The sequence below is a fragment of the Salvia hispanica genome, chromosome 2 (assembly GCF_029641045.1).
Source record: "Salvia hispanica isolate PSC_SH4W2 chromosome 2, Shi_PSC_v1, whole genome shotgun sequence".
NCBI lineage: Eukaryota > Viridiplantae > Streptophyta > Magnoliopsida > Lamiales > Lamiaceae > Salvia > Salvia hispanica.
The window spans coordinates 9,355,920-9,377,886 of record NC_142693.1 but is presented as its reverse complement, the minus strand read 5'-3'; the positions used below and the strand labels follow the sequence as shown (position 1 = coordinate 9,377,886).

The 21,967-nt window shown below is 37.3% G+C and overlaps 3 protein-coding genes across 3 annotated transcripts; 1 reads left to right on the top strand and 2 right to left on the bottom strand.

The window, feature by feature from the left end:
- Positions 1-748: 748 nt before the first annotated feature.
- Positions 749-3,177, top strand: ARA4 (P-loop containing nucleoside triphosphate hydrolases superfamily protein). The gene is made up of 2 exons (XM_048099490.2): positions 749-1,154; positions 2,704-3,177. Exons 1-2 carry the CDS (start codon positions 818-820, stop codon positions 3,021-3,023), a joined length of 657 nt encoding a protein of 218 aa, XP_047955447.1. The 5' UTR covers positions 749-817; the 3' UTR covers positions 3,024-3,177.
- A 1,535-nt stretch (positions 3,178-4,712) lies between these two features.
- Positions 4,713-7,585, bottom strand: LOC125209809 (U3 containing 90S pre-ribosomal complex subunit). The gene is made up of 6 exons (XM_048109394.2): positions 7,263-7,585; positions 6,601-6,787; positions 6,395-6,467; positions 5,942-5,991; positions 5,608-5,721; positions 4,713-5,204 (listed from the first exon to the last, which is right to left on the bottom strand). The coding sequence occupies exons 1-6, from the start codon at positions 7,552-7,554 to the stop codon at positions 5,072-5,074; spliced, it is 849 nt and encodes a 282-aa protein (XP_047965351.2). The 5' UTR covers positions 7,555-7,585; the 3' UTR covers positions 4,713-5,071.
- A 2,881-nt stretch (positions 7,586-10,466) lies between these two features.
- LOC125211074 (prolyl 4-hydroxylase 1) lies at positions 10,467-16,616 on the bottom strand. Its single transcript, XM_089066161.1, has 12 exons — positions 16,490-16,616; positions 15,935-15,982; positions 15,339-15,380; positions 15,156-15,205; positions 14,230-14,295; positions 13,553-13,627; positions 13,051-13,125; positions 12,337-12,407; positions 12,196-12,247; positions 11,987-12,076; positions 11,249-11,341; positions 10,467-10,886 (listed from the first exon to the last, which is right to left on the bottom strand). Exons 1-12 carry the CDS (start codon positions 16,554-16,556, stop codon positions 10,779-10,781), a joined length of 837 nt encoding a protein of 278 aa, XP_088922287.1. The 5' UTR covers positions 16,557-16,616; the 3' UTR covers positions 10,467-10,778.
- Between the last annotated feature and the right edge of the window lie 5,351 nt (positions 16,617-21,967).

Genomic DNA, 21,967 nt, shown 5'->3' with positions numbered 1-21,967 from the left:
GGCATTAATTTTTTTTTCTATCCCTAATTAATTAATACCCTTACTTTTTTACTTCCTTCATTCCACTACAACAATCTCGATTATCTATTTTAGTCCATCCATTTTAGGAGTCACGTTTATCCATTTTAATTTATCCCACTTTAGAAGTCCCAATTAAAATCTTCTATAAGTGATAATAGACTCCATATTCCACTAACCTCATTTCATTCACATTTTATTGTATAAAACCATTATATAAAAATATGACTCACAATTTACTAGCTTTTTTCATCATCTTTTCTTTTCATTTCTTAAAATGCATGTCAAACTCAATTACGACTCTTAAAAAGGCACAGAACGAGTACTATTTTAGGTAATAGACTCCATATTCCACTAACTTTATCACATTTACGTATTATTATAAAACTAATATACTCCCTCCGTCCATGAAATGTTGTCCACTTTTGCTATTTCGATTCGTCCACGAAACATTGTCCATATTGTTTATTTTCGCATTTTTGATAAATGAACCCCACTTTCCATTAATTTTTTAACTCACTTTTCTTCATATTTTATAAAATCCACGCAGAGTCAAATGTGGATAATATTTCACGTACGAAAAAAATAAAAAAATATAAAAGTAGGATTTACTTTCCGGTGATCTTTTATACCTACCTTTTTACTATATTTCTTAAAATTGGGGTCAAAACTATAAAACCGTTATACCCCACCACCATCCATGAAACACGCATTACTGTCATAAAACCTGTCATAACATATTTGCCAGCTTTCTCATCAATTCATTTACTCTCTCTTCCTTCTCATCACCGCACCAGCTATGGCGTCTTCTTCCGACGACGAGGGGGAGGACTACCTCTTCAAGATCGTCATAATCGGCGATTCCGCGGTGGGCAAATCCAATCTGCTGTCCCGCTATGCCAGAAATGAGTTCAACTTGCATTCAAAGGCCACGATTGGGGTCGAGTTCCAGACGCAGACCCTCGAAATCGACGGCAAGGAAGTCAAGGCCCAGATTTGGGACACCGCCGGCCAGGAGAGATTCCGCGCCGTCACCTCCGCCTACTACCGCGGCTCCTTCGGCGCCCTTGTCGTCTACGACATCACAAGGAGATCCACCTTCGACAGTATTTCCCGATGGCTCGATGAACTCAAGAGTACTTCTCCTTTTCCTTATTCCTCCATTTTTTTAAAATTTGAATCGGAATCTGATGGATTCGCAATAGAGGACGACATCAGTTCATTTGTTCATATGATGGAAGAATCGATTTGTGTGAATTGACAAATTCCGAGATCGGACTCAATGTCCGCTTGTGAGAGTGTTAGACTAGTCTTTTAGGATGAGTTTTAATCCGTAATATTGTTGCTTTGAATGAGAGCCCAAACGACTCGGAGTGGTGGCTGGGCAAACAACTGTGTCAATTGTAGGAGCAACTAGTGTGGGGTCTATTGACAAAATTGATTCTTTCTTCTGTTTGATTGCTAACATTAGAAAACAAGCATTCCTTTCAAAGAAACAGAGCACAGAAAATATGAACAGATCTGATTTATTTTCCATGTCTTAAAATGTGAGGAGTATACCAACATGAGGATATGATCAACCATAGAAAGTTGCTTTTCTTTTAGAAAGAAAACTCCTTTCTGGTTAGAAGAGAAAGTCAATTTCTTTGAGCTCAACTTATATGTTCTTGTCATGATCTTGATTCCTTTCATTAGTTTCTTAACTAATTTGAAATCAAGATTGTCTGGTTTGGTAGGTGGCCCCTTATTCTGTAATTCTTGGATAGTAGAACAAGAGAATGTGTTTTGCCATCCTCTTCTGTAGGCTGTTTATATCTGTATGACTGTATATATACTTATATTGCTATTTTAAAAATAGTATGCTAGTGCTCTTGTGACAATCGAATTCAATATGTGTGGTCATTTATTCTATAGTCTAAAGCCTAAAATTGGTCTCGTACATTTTTCAATATGTCAATAACAATTTTTTGTCCTACACATTAAGTGTATTAGCTTATGGTCATAGACAATATGTTGTGTACTAGATTTAACACTTTCGTGAAAAAATCAATGATCAACTGCATTTAGGACCAAAAGCTAGCACATTTAATGTGTAGGACCAAATAGGTTTTATGTGTTAATGTACGGGACCAATTTTGGATTTTAAAACGTGATTGACCGTTATGTTTTTTTACATAACCATTAGATATGTCCAAAACATTATGTTTCGGACCACATACTAACACACACTAACACACTTAATGTGTAGGATCAAAAAGTTTTTTTGAGCAAATGTACGAGATTAATTTTGGACTTTTGTCCGAAATTCCAAAGATTCATGTCAACCACTCTCCTATAATTATGGAGAGGTGACATGGAGTGGATAGATTTTTCTGTCCAACCAAGTCAGTTGTTCTTTTGTTAAATTTTTCATGTCAAATTCCACAGAATCAGTCAAATTAGTCTTCACTTTTACCAGAGTTGTCTAGATGTAAATGATGGATTTGAATTCCTTAAATCTGAACTTGTAGTCCAAATTTCCAGATTCAATCTAGAAATTGTAGAAATTTGTTTTCTTAGAAGGTGAGAATTGCTCTGTCTGAAAGCAGAGGAATATTTATTTATTTATTCTGTTGGCTTATTTGTATCTACTCTAGAGTGCATATTTCAAGATCCCTAATGTGAGATCTGATTCTCTTCATCCAGCTCATTCCGACACAACAGTTGCGAAGATGCTGGTGGGGAACAAACTAGACTTGGACAACATCAGGGACGTGAGCGTGGAGGAAGGCAAAAGCCTGGCCGAATCAGAAGGATTGTTCTTCATGGAAACCTCGGCACTGGACTCGACAAACGTTAAGAAGGCTTTCGATTTAGTGATACGCGAAATTTACAACAATGTCAGCAGGAAGGTGTTGCATTCAGACTCATACAAAGCAGAGTTATCAGCCAACAACAGAGTGTCCCTCGTCCGCGACAGCTCTGATGAACCAAAGCCAAAAGGGGGATCATATACTTGTTGTTAGAGGTGATTCAATCAAAAAACCATGCTTTAGAGCCCATTTGACATTCTTGAATTTGGTTGATTCTACTCATCCCTATACTTGTTTGCTTTGGAAGTGTAAATTATACTCTATTTTGATTGTGTTAAAGAAATCACGCAACAGATTTTTTTGATCATATTTAAAACGCTGGAAAATCATAACTCATTTTAGTGATTTGAAGCACCAACTTTATATTCAGAATGTCCCAAGTCAAGTTTGTGCATACACCAGTTAAATAAGGCCCAAAATTGGCTTGGTTTCAAGATTTAGAATCTATGTTGAATCACCATTTAGCGGGGCTACTAGGACTTGGGTCTCTTTCTCGGGCGGGGCATCAAGTACATGTATCTTTACCGACAAGTTATTTTAAGATTCAAAATATAATTGTAATGTAACGATAAGAATCTTTGACTTTACTCCCTTTTTTGAAAAAAAGCAACTCATTTCTTCTTTCTTCATCTCTCCACCTTTTTCCTTTCCTACTTTATTACTTCCTGCATCCCTAAAGAATATGCACTTTGAATTCGGCATGAGCTTTAATGCAAAATTGGTAAAGTAAGAGAGAGATAGAGAGAAAAAGTAATTAAAGTATTGTTAGTGGAGAATGGGTCCCACCTCATTAAAGATAAAAGATTTTTTAAAATTAGAAAGTGCATATTATTGTGAGACGGATTAAAAAATGAAATAGTGCATATTCTTATGAGACGGGGGAATATCTCTTGAGTCAACTCACTTAAAACATTTTTTTTTATAAATTTACGTATTGAAAAGAAATGCTTCTACTATGAAGGGACAGAGAGAGTAGTACGGAGTATATGATTTCTTCATGCATTTTCGTTGAACGTAACTAATTAATTTGTCTTCTTTTTGTCCAAAGTCAGAGTGTGAATGATATTAGTTGTAAGAACAACTATTTATAGATAAATTTTGAAGGATTTTGCTCCATTGCTGAGATTTGAACTGCCAAAATTGGATCAATGTTTTATAAAATGACTTCTTTTAGGTTAGAACGGTAACAATCTTTTCATTAGAGTATTGGTGTTTACCTAACCAAACTAACGGTAAATGGATAGAAAATAATTCCTCTATGCTAGAGGGCATAGGTAAGCTTTTATGTTTCTTAATTTACTTTTAGCATTTTCGTTAGATTCGGTGGTATTATTTGTGGATCATAAAGTATATATTTTAAGTTACTTTAATATGAATTATTAAAATTAAATACTAGAATATTGATGAGAGAAGGATTAATTAAATGTAAATATTTCAAAGTTGAAAGACTTCTCATGATAATTTTTTTCATAGACTTGCAATTATGCAAACCTCGAAGTTATCTGTGTAGTTTTCTCCATAAAAAAAATTGATCCCACCATATCATTTTTGGGGTCATTGCAAAAATTGGACACATTCATCATGATCATAAATAAACTATTGCCTCCGTCCCAAGGAAAATGACACATTCCTTAGACGACACGAGATTTTATGCAGTTTTATTTTATATATGTTAAATGAAGAGAACAGTAAAAAAGAGTGAATAAAATGGAGATAACATGTTTTCATTTTTAGTAAAGGGTCATTTTGGTTGGAACAAATGAAAAAAAAGTGGGTCTTTATAATGACTAATATAATATATAATACGTTGTGTTATGCTATCTATTAGAAGTATGACAATAATTACCCGATGTAATTCAAAATTTTCATAAAGTTAGAAGAGTTGAGTAAGAATTTAAATTCCTAATCCTACGATTAAGAAAAAAAATATGATGGTAATTATAAAATATCAAAAAACTTATGCTAAGATATGGTCAAATGCACCTACACAAAATTGAAATCTTTATGGTGCCAACCCCTTCTGCATCACATTTGCTCACCGGTCCATTCTTAGCAAATTGGCCAACCGCAACTTAACTAACTCGCACGAAATTAATGGGTTATAATCACAAACAACAAGCTTGTTGACTCGCCATGCTGGGACGCGCCAATGATTAGACAGCCTTAGGTTGCTTTCTCCTCTTCACCCCCTAAATTCAAGATTAGGCACCCTTAGGCTGCTTTCTCTTCTTCGCCCCTGAATTCAAGATCATTGGGCCGTACAAACATAACCGGATCCCCCCTTCTAGCAGTGGCTGATGGAAGTAGCTTTTGTACAGGTCCCAAAATTCCTCTCTGGGGAAATGCATGCAGATGAAGTAGATGCAAATTAGAAACTTTGAAACAGATCTTGATAAGAGGGCAACAAGTAGAAAGCTCATTTTGTATTACTCCCTCCGTCCCAAGTTACTTGAGTCGTATTCCTTTTAGGGTTGTCCCAAGTTACTTGAGTCATTTCTCTTTTTGGCTAAAAACAAAATATCTAATCACACCTACTTTATTCTTTCTTTTACTTTATTCTCTCTTCTTTCTCTTACTTTATTCCCTCCTCTCCTTTATTTAACTCGCTAAACACAACTTTCTTAAACTCATGCCGAAAAGAAACGCCTCAAGTAACGTGGGACGGAGGGAGTATATCTCAGATGAGGGGAAGGAAACAGGAAATATCAGAATCTATTGAAATGGAAAAAAGTCAGACCTGACTTGTGGAAGAGTGAACAAGGAATATCCCTTGACATCTGTGTTCATGTCAAGCACAATTACGGCTAAGCGTGACAGCCCCAGTGCTTCCATATCAATTAACTTCTTAATTCTGAAGCAAATGTTTAAGATCATTAGAATGCAGCAAACAAATGCCAAAACAAAATCTGATACAAGCCTGTCTAATATTGTAACCGAGACATATTTACAAAACAGTAGTTATCGTTAATAGGCAAATATGAAGAGAAATGTAACTGAATTAGGTTAAAAATACTAGGAAAAGGGTGCAGATCTGGAAACAAGAAATATAAAGAAGAATAAATCATGTGTACCTGCTTGGTGTACCACTTGCAATATTGACACGATTCTTTAGTGCAGATACCTGAAGAAGCATTAAAGTATATGTCAAACTTGAGATAAGCTAAGGATGTCAGACCTTGGAAGGAGAAGGAATATGAAACCTTGGTGAGAGAAGATAATTTGCCAGTGCTAATTAGCTTTAAATCAACATAAGTTTAAGTGTTGACAAAAATTGAATTATAGCTACATCTTGTATCTATCATCCAAACAATTCTCAATTTGAACTTACTGGCCACAGCTAACCTAAACCTAGAAAGGAATATTGAAATAGATATTCATCTTCTTAGAACCTTACTTAAATTGCTTTTTGTACAGAATATATATGAGGAACAAATCTGAATGTATAATGCATGTGAATCAAGTCAATTTTCAAGAAAGAATAGTTCTAAACCAGGATTGCATAAAAAACACATAAAACTGAGAACCTGTTCCTCAATCTTCATGTGCTTAGAGAACAGCTTTGCAGCATGGCAGTCTCCTGTCAAGGATCGGAATTCCCTAGATAAGCAAAGTCACTAGTTAACGAGCATGAATGTGGAAATATTCCACATTTTTTATGCATGAATTATAATAAAAACATGACCATGGTTATGGATTCATAAAAGCAAATCTCAATGACGGAAGCAACAACCTGAGAAGCTCCAGTGATCTCAGCGCAGACGAACTTATAACAAGAAGTGCAGGACTCCCTGGCTCAACTTTCCCTTCTTGAAGATGTTTTTCACAGAGCACTTCCTTCCATGATGACCCGAAAGCAACTTTCAAATCCCCAACCAAGTTTCCAGCTGCGTCCTGACCTTGCTCAACAATGCATGTTTCTGTTGATTAAACGAAACAGCATAGGATACTTAGAACTAAAACCAATTACACCTAATCCAAATGTTAAATGTTCACAATCACCCACAGAACGTATGTTGCTTACTGAAGATCCCTAATTCTATATAGGAAAGTCAAGACTTAAGAGCACTCAAATGGTATAATCATATACGAAATAGCATGGAAATTATATCCACCATTATCGTTAGAGGGCTCATTTGCAATTACATTTTGGAATTCAGAATGGACTGGTCCATGACCTAAATCGATGTTAACCAGTTCTCCATCAATTTACTAAACTAATTTGCACCATAACTAATTTGAACATTTCCATATCTTTAATTTGTGAACGGCAGCTCACATTCACATTCAAAATAACAGGAATCAACATAAGAATATCGCAACTAACGAACACAGAAATTCAACATATAATTTAAATCGAATGATTAATTGAAATACTAGTGAGAAAAGGGCGACCTTTAAGGGAGTCGAGTTCAAGGGAAGAAAGCTGGCCGTTGGCTGATTGATACTGATCGATTAGAAAAGTGAGCTGCTGAGAGATGGTTGGGCGTTCAACGATAACTCTTTCAGCTTTTACAATGGGGGTTTCCGATTCAGAGCCGTTCTTCTGTTGATTTCTTTTAGAGTTACCTTTACTCGACTTTTTCTTCTTATCTTTAGTTTTGTTTTTGGCAATGGATTTCTTCGGCTGCAACTGCGGCCGACGCTTTTGGTGCTTTTTTGCGGCGCCGGTGGTGCCACTGCCCATTGTTTGCTGTAATGGTAGGTTTTCGTCTTTCAATTCAGCCTAAGCGTTTGTTTATATACAGAAGACTTAGTTTCACGTTTGATGCAAAATAAATTTTTTTATTTTAATTTTTTTTGTAAATATATTGTAAAGTCAGCATCTCCGATGGCAATAGCCCAGCCATAGACCAGCAATAGTCTAGCCAAAAAACTCCTCCTGGCACATCAATTAGGACTAGAAACTGTCTGTCACATCATCAGGACAAGAAACTGGACAAACAATAGCCTAGCCATAGGCCACCAAAATTATAAAAAAACAAATAAATTACATTCACGCAAATACGGAATTAAATTTTACGACACAAATACGGGGACAATACAACCATTTTATTAAAATAAAAAAAAAGTACATCCTAAAAAAATTACATAATTTTAAAAAATACATAAAAAAAAACTATCGCAGTGAAGGCTTCCGCGCCCACAACTCTTCAATTAAATACTTTTTGAGTTGAATATGAGCATCCACTTGGCGCATGTCGGTATGTGCCTAGAGGCCGTCGACTTCATCGTGAGGTACCCCCATTCGTACGTTGGGGGTGGCCACGCTGTGGCTTGGACCGGCTGCATCAGCATCGTCATTGGTCCAACTAGTCAGTTGTACACCTTCAAATTCGACTATCATGTTGTGCATGATAATACAGGCGTACATTATATCAGCAATGCAGTCGACATGCGACAAACGCGTTGGACCCCTAACTGCCGCCCATCGAGACCGGAGCACACCAAATGCCCGCTCCACGTCCTTGCACGCCGATTCCTGCTGTTCCACAAAGTAGCCTTTCTTTCATCAGCTACGCATCTGATCGTCTTAACAAAGACGGGCCACCTAGGGTATATCTCATCCGCCAAGTAGTAACTCATATCATGCTGGTTGTCGTTGGCCGGATCGACTCCCTGGCACTGCTCGTTGAAAAGGGGCGACGAGTTGAAGACGTTGCGGTCATTGTTCGACCCGACTACCCCAAAATACGCATGCCAAATCCATAGCCGGTAATCAGCTACGACCTCGAGAATCATCGTGGGATTCATTCCCTTGTAGCCGTGTGTAGAACCCTTTCCAGGTGATGGGACAGTTCTTCTACACCCAATGCATACAGTCTATGCTGCCCAACATCCCTGGGAACCCATGCTTCTCTCCGTGCATCTACATCAGATCCTGACAGTCTTTGGGGGTAGGGCTTCGAAGATACTGCTCACGGAATATTTCAATGACGCCCTGACAGAAATACTTCAGTCAATCTAGGGCAGTCGTCTCACCGATGTGGAGCTACTCGTCCAACATGTCTGCCAAGCCTCCGTAGGACAACTGCCTGATTGCCGCAATGCACTTTTGTATAGGTGTGTGGCCGGGTCTGCCAGCCGCATCGTACCTGAACCGGAAACACAAATATCGACGCTCTAAAGCGTCAACGATACGCATAAACAGTGGCCTACTCATCCTAAAACGCCGCCTGAAATGGTTGGCCCCAAACCGCGGCTCCGGAGCGAAGTAGTCGTCATATAGCCGCTGATGTGCAGCGACGTGATCCCGATCAACCACATTTCGGCAGTGGACAATGAGTCGAGGTACCGCCGGCTGCTGCAGCTGCAAGGTCCTTTGTATTAGCCGATTTATCTCGCGGGACGTATAGGCCGCCAACTCTTCGTTAAATCGCCGGTTGAACTCCTCAGCATCATCACCACTACCACCACCACTACCACCCACGCCGCTACCAACCGCATCACTCATTTTGCGATATTGCTCTTGTACAGAAAGAGAGAAACTCGTTAAAACAAGTGGTGCGAATGAAAATGACGTTAAAATCGCGTATATATAGAGTTTCGAAAATTAAAAAAAAAGGCATTGTCGATCGCTAGCCGATTGGGACCCTACAATGGCGGCCAACGGACCGGCTAGCGAATCGGCTAGCGCCCGCGAATCAGCGTGGGCTAGCTGATTCGCTCGTCGATTTGCCGCTGGCCGGTCCAATGGTCGGTTAGCGGACCGGCCAGCGCCCGGGAATCGGCTAGCCGCCCCGCTAGCCGCCACTGGAGATGCTCTTAACATTAATATAATATCGTTTAAATTATTTTTTACTATTTTAAATTTTTTTAAACAAAAATATCTTCAAGCTCACATTTCAGTATATTTATTCTCTTTTTAATTAAATAATTTAATTTTGTCTCTTATTCCCTCCGTCCCATAAGAATATGCACTTTCTAATTTTGAAAACTATTTTCTTTTTTTACTTCATCAATTTTGCATTAAAACTCGTATCGAGCCCAAAGTGCATATTCTTTTAGGACGGATGAAGTAATATTTTGAGCCACTTTATTAAAAGAGATAAAGAAAAAAAAAAGAAGAAAGGAGAAAAAAATTTAAGAGGAAATAAAGAAAAGAGATCTGAAATGTCCTTCATGGGCTTGGGAGTATTTTCATCCAAAAGTTTGAAACAATGTCCTTAACGGACTTCAACCATATTTTCAAATTTGAAGGACCGAAATTGATATCTCGGTTCACAGACTAAAGTTTGCTGCCTCCTATAAATAGCTATCTATTTTATAAGATTGTACATTAGTTACTTATATTTTTTTATAAAATAGTTATATTTTAAATTCAACAATATTTTCAATATTTTGATATACAGTATTTGGGCCTGATTAGTGCTTAAATAAGTTGAATGAACCATGCTTCACTGATCATTTACCAATCCAGTTTCTAAAACATTCGTTATAACCAATTCTAACACATTCAAAACTAGGAACTAAAACCAAAATAGTGATAATTAATTAACCGATATCACACGAACTGATTGACATCTCGCACCATAACACCACAAAAATAAGTGTGTTTAAATCACAAAATATATGTATATGAAATACTTGAACAATTGCTTTTCTTAAAACTTTCTTAAATAGGAGTATAAGAATATTAGTAACTTAACACAAATCATACACAATCATATGTTTACACCCCCCCCCCCCCTCTACACACCCCTATAAAAATACAAGAAAGGGAAAAAACGTAGAAAACCACTCAAACAAACAAAAATCCCCTTTCCTCCGAGGCAACAATCTTGCACACAAAGGAGAAGAGTTGTCAAGCAATTAAAAACCCTTCTATCTCTCAGCAATTTTTCATTTGTTACATGTTTACAGTATCCACTTATCATGGCTTGTGTACCTACTCAACTCATGCTCATAATTTTAGATAGTAGCGCTTTGTCTCATCCATTTTGTGGCTGACCACTTCTCTCCTGATAGTACTTCACATCCACCATGTAAGCTGTTTGGATCTGATTTTCCATCAAGACCCTGACACACAATTCAACACCATACATAAATGTTATTAATTTAAATTATTCGGCATGCGCTGAATCCGTCTGTTGAGAACACAGCTCAAGAGATGAGTTCAACGTTTACAGATACTCAGACCATTGTTGTTTTCCTTTTTTAAAATATCCACAGCTGCTGCCATAGGCGCACATGATATCAACATCGAGGTGTTGGTGGGGTCCGGATCTATGACCTCACAGTCACAAAATTCACCACGCCACCACCACTAGGCCACCCTATGAGGGGCCTTTTATATCATAATACTTCACATACTAACTAACCATTAATCAATATTGGGGAAAGATTGACACTAATTAAAATAAAGGAGCAAAGTCACAAACCATGCTCCAGAATAGCACAGCATCTCCCTTATTCGGCTTCACACACAATCCTTTGGCCATCTTCCCCCCGCAGCTACACTCACCAGATCCAGCCTAAGATTGGATAAGATTAGAACACAGTTCGGGGCAGTGTAAAAAATTAACCTTGAACTTCAGAGGATTTACTATATTTACAGATATCCCACAGCACATAAGCAGGTTATGAACTTCAGGTTCTTAATAGTAATGTCAGGAACTCAGGATGACAAACACATCAATCCTACAGTATTTCATGTAAAGCTCCAAGTTGTTATTAAAATCAGAAAAATCTCCAATTCTTTGTGAAAGCAAAAAGAATGTTCATCTCAGTCTCACCAATATCTAAACCACACATTTGGAAGAAGAAGAAATTATACCGTCCGGATTCCAATTAGTAACTCAAATTTTGAGTTTGCTTCTCCTCAAGTACATTCCAGAATTAGTAAACAAATTTTTCCTGAGTTATGCAGTGAAGAGATGCTGGTTGTTTGTTTGATCTTACTTTCTTGAGCTAATGTTCATTCAATGCTTGATAATTTCAGTATGCATAATATTGCATGTTTGAGCTTCTCAAGTTTGAGCGTCGCTCAGGAAATAAACCCTACACATGTTATTTCTGACCCACATCACTTAAGATTATTCATAAACCAGCAGTTGCACCGAAAAAAGCTATAATATGAGATAGTTATGGTTTTTTTAAACACATAACAAGTAAACCACCTTTGGGAAGTATGTTTCTCCCCCCTCAACATTGTCGCTTAGATACATGAGTATGGTTGCCACTCTTTGACCACCGTACTTCAAATTGAACTGCAAGAAGAACCTTGGTTATATATAAATATGGGATATTTTGATGAAAACCACAAATTTAAACTGGAAGAAATGGTTAGAAGAACAAAACTGACTGGTGCACAGAACGACAGACTTACTGTATCAGAGAAATAGTCATGGTGTGGCCTGTAAAACTGATTCTTTTCATACCTGTGCTTCTGCAGATGTTAGCCTTCAAATTAAAATCTCAGTTCTGTGTTTGATTAAGAAACTGAAAAAGTATACACATAGTAACTCACCTCAAAACCTGTATACGTTCCCCATTTTCTACTGGTACTTGAGCATACACAGAAATCCGTTTCTCAATTGCCTGAAGGTGTAATAAACTGTCAATTAGTAATCAATTCAAAAGGGGGCAAAAATATAGAAAACATACTCCCTCTGTCCCACGTTACTTGAGTCACTTCTTTTTCGCACTCGTTTTGAAAAAAAAATACTCCCTCCGTCCCATTGAAGATGACCCACTTTCCTTTTTGGTTTGTCCCAATCAAGATGACCCATTACTTAAAATGGAAACAACTTTATCTCTACTTTATTCCCTCTCTCTTACTTTACTCTCTCCTCTTACCACACAAAATATAACTGCATAAAATCCCGTGCCGCCCAAGGAAGGGGTCATCTTCCTTGGGACGGAGGGAGTAATAAATAGTTAAAGTGGAGAAAAAATAAAGTAAAAAAGAGAATACTATAGTTAAGACTCTTCTCTACATTATTCTCTCCCTTACTTTTCTTTCTCTCCACTTTAACTATTTATTATTATTTTTTCAAAACGAGTGCAAAAAAAGAAATGACTCAAGTAACGTGGGACAGAGGGAGTAGTGACTAACCTCTAGTGAAAATTCTACTCTGATAAAAACAAAATTCAATTTGAAATGAAGAAAGAAAAGAAAGAGCTCAAGGATAACGTCTAGCGGATGTTGGCAAAGATGGCTGAAGGCAAAATTTCATGTCACCTGTATCATTGGATACTTCCTTTCTTCAGCTGTTAGAAACATTCCAGAGCTTGTCCTAACTTTACTCTTTATACCCTGAAACAGTATATAATATAATAAAATACAGACAGAAATCTGAACTCAGACTTAGAATACTGTATACAAAACTCAAGCAGACCATACTAATTCTAACTATGAAGAAGTGAACTAAGAAAATGTAACAAAATATGGAATTATATCCATCAATAAGAATGGAACTATGTCAAGAAATGACCAATTTGCAATCCAGACTAAACAGCAAAAGATATTCACTACACCCAGTACAGATCAGAATACCACAAATCATTCAGAAGAAACTCTGACCATTACATTAAACAGAGTTACAGACAACTAACTGCTTCAACATGCACTAATTGCAATAACCATAAGGTTTTACTCCCAGATAAAAAAAAAACAAAGACCGTGTAATGAAGGGTTGATCAACAAAACTGTCAATTAGAATGCTAGAACTAACCTAGCTCACCTTTCCAGTTCTTGCATCCACTACAGTAGAAACCTCTAGACGAGGTTTGGAAATGGCTCTGAGGTAATCGCACTCCTGTAAAGACAAGAGACATGGAGTCGATCGATCCACATTGAATTTGTAAATATTCCAGTTTTACAATATCCACAAGGTGCAATAGATTTCTTGGATAAATCTGATTTCTGAACTGCAAGTTCTTTTTTCTCGTTGATGGGTTAGCATAAAATAATCCATTGAACTATGTTTTTCTATACAGACAGTGATGAGCCTAGTCTTGCTATTATCATTGGTACCTAAAATGGTCTAACTAATATGTGTAACAGAAGCATATGCAATACAAAGTAACTAAATTACATCAGACAGTTACAACAAACTGATTGAAAGAAGCCCTCAGCTCCAAAAAAAAAATTAATAGAAGGAACATTAAAAAAAGTCCTATTTTGCTGAGAAGACTCATTTGCTGGTAACAAGACATACTTTTGTTGTCAACCACTAATTCCCTGTGTAAATTTGTTAGCAATATCAAGTAACAGGAGATGAATGAATAGGTTTATGCCCACTTGGGGAAAAGGTCTCTAAGAATCCTTGCACATTCCTGTTTATTTCTTTAATTAGTAATTCTTTAAACTTCTTTAGAATATAATATCAGTGCTGTCTAAATGAAGTAATAAGCATACCTCGGCACTTAAGAAGTTATGAAACACAATAATACGTGGTGACCAGCTAACAACTTCAGGTTTTACCTGCATTACAAGGTGGTAAATTATTGGCAAAAGACAAATGAAGGTTTAATATAAAAACAAATTCGTATCAGTGATGATTGGCAGATAAGATACAAGAATCTTTTGACCCTGGGTAGGTCTATGCAAAATTCAAATTATTATGTAGCATCTTAGATTTTCTCCCTCTTAGTGCCAAATTTTTGTTTAGTAAAGCATATCCAGGTTGGTACAACTTGGAGCTTTCACAAGATTTGAACTAACTGGTTAATTCTCGAATGCACAATAACTATTCATTACTTTTGAAGGAAAGAATAACTTGCAAAGGTTCTACGGCATTTAGAGGACTTCATATGCACACGTCTCTTTGGACAGTCTAAGAAGGTTGAGCACCTTTCTCTTTGCATCTCCACTTTGCATGAAAATTCTTGCTGCTAGTTTTTGGATTCTATGTCTATATCAATGAATTGTCCCCATGAAGATAAAACAAAAGAGGCTACTTTGTTAGCTGTATTCAACACCGAAATCAGTCCAACCACAGCAAAGTACACCCTCTATAATTGTCTAAATTGACTAGTTAAAACTTGTTTGAAGAGATTTCAAAGCACTGTGACCTGTAGTGTCTTCACTGTCAATAGATTCAGATGAAACTGAACACGATGTAGGGCACAAGTCATACAATAAATAAGTATATCGTGCATTTAATGGGGAAGCACATCTAGTACGCTCCATAAAGACCATGTTTTGTCTAGAAGATAATGCCACGCGAAGTAGTAAAAGATAATTAGGAATAGGTGCACTTATTCACCATGGTACATCATTTGGCAGTTTAATTTATTTGAGCGCACAAATGACTAACAAAAAATTGGAAACAAACAACATACATATCCAAGACGCAAAACTGAAGCTTCTTTATCATCCCAAAATGAAATACCTGATAAATGAAAACACAACATTACCAGTGGTAATTTTACTATACAAGCTAGTACCATATGTTGAGGATGTGTTAGTTAACATAGCTTAGTGTAAGTGTGTAACAATAGGATATCTAGTAAATTGAAGACTACCTCCATTCAGATGCTGAATTCTTGTCAAAGAAGAGTTGGCCCCTACAAGATTTTGAGAAAAGGTTAATTGATAGACATTTAAGTCTATGACTAGAGTTCTTCAACAGAAAAAAGCATCCTTCGACATTGATTTTTCACGAGTCAATAACACAAATGGCAGAACAAGTATGAAAGTAAACCACCAGTTATTACAAGTAAAAGCTACTTTATGTAGTATTTGAAGAAAATGCAAAAACCTTCAATCTGGATATGCAAACTATATTTCAGGAAAGACATATAAAAAATTAACCTTTTCTACAAAAAGTGAGTTTCACAGTCCAAAAAGGTCAAAATTATAAGTAAATACACTATCGGAAAATGAAGAATTCCAAATAAATGCAGATCATAGTACTGATGGAAGAGGATGATGAACAAGAAATGCCTAACTCAGATCATGAGGATTGAGAAATCATGCTGCTTCCTTGAAAAAAAAAAGCAGCATTCGACTTGACACTATCAAGGTGTCACATTATCAAAGAAACAACATGGTGGGTACAAGGAGTCTAGTGAGTTATTCAGTAAGATCAGAAAATGAATCAGAGAGTTCAAAAATATACCAGATGACTCCTCCAACCTTCTAATAAATGCCAACTGAAGCAAAGCTCCTGAACCATCAAATGAAAAATGTCACTTGCGAAAACTGCAGCTACAATAGTGAGGGGTAAAACTAAAAAACAGAAATGAGATGCAAAGAAACTGATTTGAATAGTAATCCTTACAAAAAAAATACCCAAAATGCTACTCATCAAATAAAGCCGCAAATTGATTTAAATAATAAACGATCAACTCTACTCTCTAAAAATAGAAAATCATAGATACATCAGTACTGTTTCGATCTGATCACTTCAATGGTAGACCAAATAAATCGGAAATCATTCGGATCCGAGAAATTGTAGATTAGCAAATAGTGATAGTTTACCAATACAACAGAAAAACCTAGCATCAGTTTACAATTTTAAACATTCAGTAAATGACCAATTATATGGGTAGAGCTCACACAAATGTGAAATCATATCACATTGGCACCCATATAAAGATCTGGTAACCATATTGAATTATTCAAAAAGGAGAGAGAGAGAGAGAGCGATTGTTGTAATTAAATTGGGGATTACCGAAAATCATTCCAACAGTTACAAACGTGAGGATAATGAAGATAAATCTCATAGAAGAAGCAGCCATTTTGGTTTGGAGAGAGAAAGAAGAGTGGAGATTGTAAATCGCGGCAGATTTGTTGCAAATAAAATCTCATTCTTCGTCCGTGGGCATCTTTGTCATTTTAATGACATTTTTTTAGTAAAACTATGATATAATTAAATTAAAAATGCATTATGTATTTTGTAATTAGGTATTGTGAATTTTGTAATTGGGTAACGAAAAAAAACGGCGTTAGAGCATCTTCGGCCCATTCCCAAGGGTATCTCCCCTGGCGCTCCTCCCACTCGCTCGTCGGGGATGGGCGACCTGACGGGCGCCATAGTGGGCGGGAAGGGCGCCCACGCCCGTCCCGAGTGCCCCTGCGATGGCCTCGCCCCTCAGCTCGACGTCCTACCTGACGGGCGCCACACTGACGTGGGTAGGACGTCCCACTCGGACGTCCCACCAATTTTTTATTTTTTTTTATAAAAAAACTCTATAAATACGACTCGTGTCGAAATTTTAATTCTGTAAATTTTAATTTTAATTGTGAATTTATTAATTTTATTACGGGAAGTCCTAGTGGGAAGTCCTAGTGCAGTGGGAAGGGCTAGTGATGTGACAGTGGAATGGGAAGGGCTAGTGCTGACGTGGCATGGGAAGGGCTAGTGGGAGGGGCGAGTGGGAGGGGCGCCACCGGAGACGCCCTAAGAGCGTCTCCAATGGCGGACGTCGCGGTAGGACGTCGTCGACGTCCGATCGGACGTCCGCCGTAGTGAAGAAGAAGGGCGCCCACGCCCGTCGCCAACGCCCGTCGGATGGGCTCGCCCGTCCGCCCCACGTCCTACCTGACGTCCGCCACTGTGGCGTGGGTAGGACGTCGAGGTCGGACATCCGACCGAAAATTATTATTATTTTTTTTAAAAAAAAAACTCTATAAATACGGCTCGTGTCGAAATTTTAATTTCGTAAATTTTAATTTTAATTGTGAATTTATTAATTTTATTGTGGGAAGTCCTAGTGCAATGGGAAGTCCTAGTGAAATGAGAAGTCCTAGTAATGACGTGGCATGAATTTTGTGTGGGAAGTCTTAGTGGGAAGGACGCCACCAGAGATGCTCTAACTCTAGTCGGATAAAAAAATTGATTTTAGATTTCTGGTTCTGGCAATCCATCAACTTTTGAATAAGCTTTTGATTTTTATACTAATTGACAGGTTCAATATACAAAACAAAAAAAACAATTTCTACTTCAATTTAATTAGTTCAATTAATTCAATAATTAGATCAATTATGTTTTAATTCAAAAACTGATTTCTACTTCAATTGGTAAGATGAAATTAAATTTATCCTTTGAAACAATAACTACCTCTTTTGATGTAGGTTGTAATTCTTCAACTTCAATATCATCTAACACATATCTTCCATTTTGATTAAAATCTTAAATAATTGAGCTTCAATAAAAGATTCAGACATCTTCCACAATCACGAAAAATAGTTAATAGTTATACATACACAGCAACACACATGCACGCGAGCACAGCTGCAGCAGCAGCAGCAACAACAATAACACACAACAACACGCGCACACACTGTACACAAACACACTACACACACATGTCAGCTAGCTAGTGGCGTATCCAAAATTCTCAACTCGGGGCATGATAATTAAGTACTACTATATCTCGGAGCTTCAAAATTTGACTTCAACATACTTTAAGATTACCAGAATAAACCTTAAGACCATCTCCAATAGTACACTAAAACTTAAAATGGGATAGACAAAATGGTACTCCAAAACTAATCTCATTTTTATTTTTTGAGTGAAAAAATAATACACATTTTTAGGTTTACACTAAAATAAAACCATTTTTTGAATAAAAAAGACAAAATTAGATAATACTATTGTTTAAGTTTGAATTTAGTATAAATAGTTGGAGTTGCTCAAATTGAACTTAAAATATACTAACACTTATATAGTGTTTATTGTATAAAAGAAATATCCATATCAATTTACTTTAAATTTTGCAGATTAAAATATGAAAAACACTCATTTCAATTATATAACAATACTGTAATTTTAATGGTAAGAAGAAAATATCTGTGTGTCCATTTAATTCAATTTTTGTAAATAAAAATTAATAAAACTCATTCATTTGAAATATACTCACTCTGTCCCATGTTATTCACATATATTTGTCCTATGTTGGACTTAATAATCATTACATTTTTGAAGTTCAATGTCTAATTGCTCAATGCTATCTGCAGGATTATTCATTCAAGCTTTTGATGATGTTTCACTCACCTTTAAAAAAGAGTGAGTGCTTTATAAAAAAATAATGTTTATTAGTTTGTTCTTTCTGGAAAGGAGCAAGCCCGGTGAAAAATTGAGAATATATTAGAACTTAAAGCGAGTGTTTTACTCTAGCTTGGCTTGAATTTTTGTTGTGTACATAACCTAATAAGTAAGAGATTTATAGGAGTGAGAAATGCTCTAGCTTGGCTTGAATTTTTGTTGTGTATAACCTAATGGGTAAGAAATTTATAGTAGTGAGGGTTATCACGTAAGCTCATATGCACTATTATTTTTGCATATTTTGTTTTCCTTAGTAATTTGACAGGTTTCTAACCTACAAAGAGAATATACTCTTTTCTTCAGATAGTTTGTGCAACTTACAAATCAAAGTTGAATGTGACTTTTCCTTACTGGATGGAAAAGCCTTGTGGTGTTTGCTTGACTTCTAGTTTAGCAAAGAGCATGACTGTTCATGTTCCTTTAAGGTAAGTTTCCTACACTTCCTAGTTTCTGCGATTTGGTCATATTCAAACTTATTCCACTATGGTTTCCAAGATCCATGTGGAACAAAGAACGAAGTTTCTTTCATGTTAGCAACTTAATACACAGATGCAGTTTAGGGTTGTGAACCCTAATGCAGTTCACAACATCGTACTGCCTCAAAAATTAACATCTTTGTTGGAGAACTTTCCAAAGGTTATGTTGCTAACTTCCAACCGATCTCTAGGTGCTCTCCTTCGTGCTTTAGTCTTTGAAAACAAAATATATTGGAAGGAGTGTCTACCCATAGCCTAGTTTGCCTACAATAGAACTTTGCACTCTACAACTCAATTATCTCCCTTTGAGATTGCGTATGGTTTTAACTCGCTTACCCTGTTGGACTTTTTCTCGGTAGATGATGAGGCCCGTTTCATGCATGTGTTTTATAGCAAAACTGCACTGAAATCAGTGAACTAACAACCCTTTTTGAGCCAGATGTGTGTAGATTTCGCCAGAAACTGAAGATCACATCATTCCAGAGGGCGAAAGCAAAAGTTGGGAAAAAGGAGGAGAAAAGAGGCGCATTTGAGCTGATCAAGTCAATTATCAACCTGAGCCAGCCAACCTCTGCGTTGGAGAGAAGACTACGAACTCCACTCTAGAATGTGAAGGGCAAAAACGTCATTTCAAGGGGGTGGTGCCCTAGGGATCAGTGCCCTACGCCTCCCTATATAAATGAGCCTTGCACACCAAGAGAAGGGAGTTCCCCCATTTTCATTTCTTGCTTAGTAGTTTAGGGGGGGTTCTCTTTAGAGTAGGTAGGATTTCTAGCTCTCTTCTAGAGCTGAAATCAAAGTTCTCTTCGTTTCCTCGCTTTTCAATCTCCTGCACACACTTGGTTCCGTCTAGAATAGCTGGTAGTTAGTTGATTTCTGTTGCTATTTCTCGCACATTTCCGTTTTCGTTATGTAATTCCACTCCGAGAAGGGGTGATGAAACAATTTCCTAATTTCCTAGTTTAGTTCTGTTTTATTTCCATGTAATTGACTCTTTACTGTTCTGTTCTAGTTTAATCTAGTTTCTGTTTTCGTTTTCTTAGCTTCGTGTTCGTTTTCTGTTTTAATGTTTTAGATCTGTTTTCTCTTTCGTGTTTTCTGTTGATTCTTAGCCTAGATTTGATGTTTTCTGTTTGAGTCTTCTTTCCTTGTTTAGATCTAGGTGTTTTAGTTTCATTTCTGCATGTAAGTGTCGTAGTTCTTGTTTTTACGTTGCGTAGCTTAGATCGTAAGAGTAATTTTAAGTTTTGTGTGTTTTCTTTTGTTTCGTCTTCTTCAACTTTTCAGATCTGTTGCTGCTCTGTTTTCTTTACGCTGATCTGTTGAGGAAGACGATTCTGTTAAAGTTGTTTTACTTTTCGTACCTTTTTGCAAGGGTCTGACAACCCCGTTTATTCTGTTTCTCTTTTTATAGTAATTTTCTGAGTTGATCATCAGTTAGGTAGTTTAGTTGTTCAGCTTAGTTAGTTTTTTTCTTTCCAAACCCGTAGCTAAACTTAACCCACCCCCAAAGTAAAGCGTGGCAACAGCCAAGCCACAAGCCGTATCACACAAACATATCACAACGCCTCATCTCTGTGGGATCGGTACTTACTTCCATATACTAGTTAGTTAGTATTAATTGGTTAAGGTTTTTGTTCGATCGCCCTCCTGTTAGCTCTTCCCTTCTCCTCACTCGAGTTGGAGCCACTCAGCTTAATCAGCCTGAGCTTTTACCGGATCCACTAACCCGCATTTTGCAGGTAAACAGGCAGAAATAGATTGGCCTGATCAGGTCGATTGCCCAACTTGAGCAGCTCGCGACGACACATACATACAGCTTTCACTACAAAAAAGTGTCAGTTTACCGTCCGACGAAAAATTTTCGCTACGAATTAGCGACAAAATTACCGATGGAATTTTCCGTCGCTAATTTTTTCCTTTTTTATTAATGTATTTTCCGTCAGTAATTCAGTCGGTAAAAAAAAATTACCGACGAGGTTTTTACCGACGGATTTCGTCGCTAATTCCGTCGATAAACTGACATTTTTTTGTAGTGTTTAAAGAGAGAGAAGAGACGCGCCCCAAACAGTAGACTTGCCATTGCTTTTCATGCTTGATGTAGGTGTAGGTGGGGAGGAGAAAATTAAGTATGTGCAAGACTTGCACGTCCAAGTGTGAAGAGGATTCGAAAGAGGGCGAGCAAGTGGCCTAAATGGTGAACAAAGGATGCAAGAAGATGGTCTTTAGCCTTGAAGATTGGGTTTGAGTGCACTTCATCTACTTCCTCTACAAGACCAAGTCGAAACTTTCCCTACGAGGGGATGGTCCCTTCCTTGTGCTGGAGCGCGTGAATGACAAAGCCTATGCAACTGACTAACAAGGTAAGTAAAACGTTAGTTGTACTTTTAATGTTGTTGATTTGAGTCCCTTTGACTTTTTAGGAGACGAGTTGGATGTGAGAGTAAATCCTTTCCAAGAACGGGGGATGATACGATCATGGAGGCCGGGTTTGAGGAACAAGGGAAGCCGAATCCTTTGAAGATGCTTGAGAGGCCAACAACACGATCCATGTCCAAGAAGAAGCTTGAGAATCTATCCGTGCTAATCCGGGAGCTATGACACGAAGAAGAGGCGAGGACAAGGC

Excerpts from the sequence above, each read along its gene's own strand:
- LOC125209809 (XM_048109394.2), bottom strand. The coding sequence starts at position 7,554 with ATGGGCAGTGGCACCACCGGCGCCGCAAAAAAGCACCAAAAGCGTCGG. Across the intron at positions 5,992-6,394 it reads ACATGAAGATTGAGGAACAG|GTATCTGCACTAAAGAATCG; the intron begins GTTCTCAGTTTT and ends ATGCTTCTTCAG. Across the intron at positions 5,205-5,607 it reads TTCACTCTTCCACAAGTCAG|AGAGGAATTTTGGGACCTGT; the intron begins GTCTGACTTTTT and ends GCATTTCCCCAG.
- ARA4 (XM_048099490.2), top strand. The coding sequence starts at position 818 with ATGGCGTCTTCTTCCGACGACGAGGGGGAGGACTACCTCTTCAAGATC. Across the intron at positions 1,155-2,703 it reads ATGGCTCGATGAACTCAAGA|CTCATTCCGACACAACAGTT; the intron begins GTACTTCTCCTT and ends CTCTTCATCCAG.
- LOC125211074 (XM_089066161.1), bottom strand. The coding sequence starts at position 16,556 with ATGGCTGCTTCTTCTATGAGATTTATCTTCATTATCCTCACGTTTGTA. Across the intron at positions 15,983-16,489 it reads AACTGTTGGAATGATTTTCG|GAGCTTTGCTTCAGTTGGCA; the intron begins GTAATCCCCAAT and ends TTGATGGTTCAG. Across the intron at positions 14,296-15,155 it reads CAGTTTTGCGTCTTGGATAT|GTAAAACCTGAAGTTGTTAG; the intron begins GTATGTTGTTTG and ends CTTGTAATGCAG.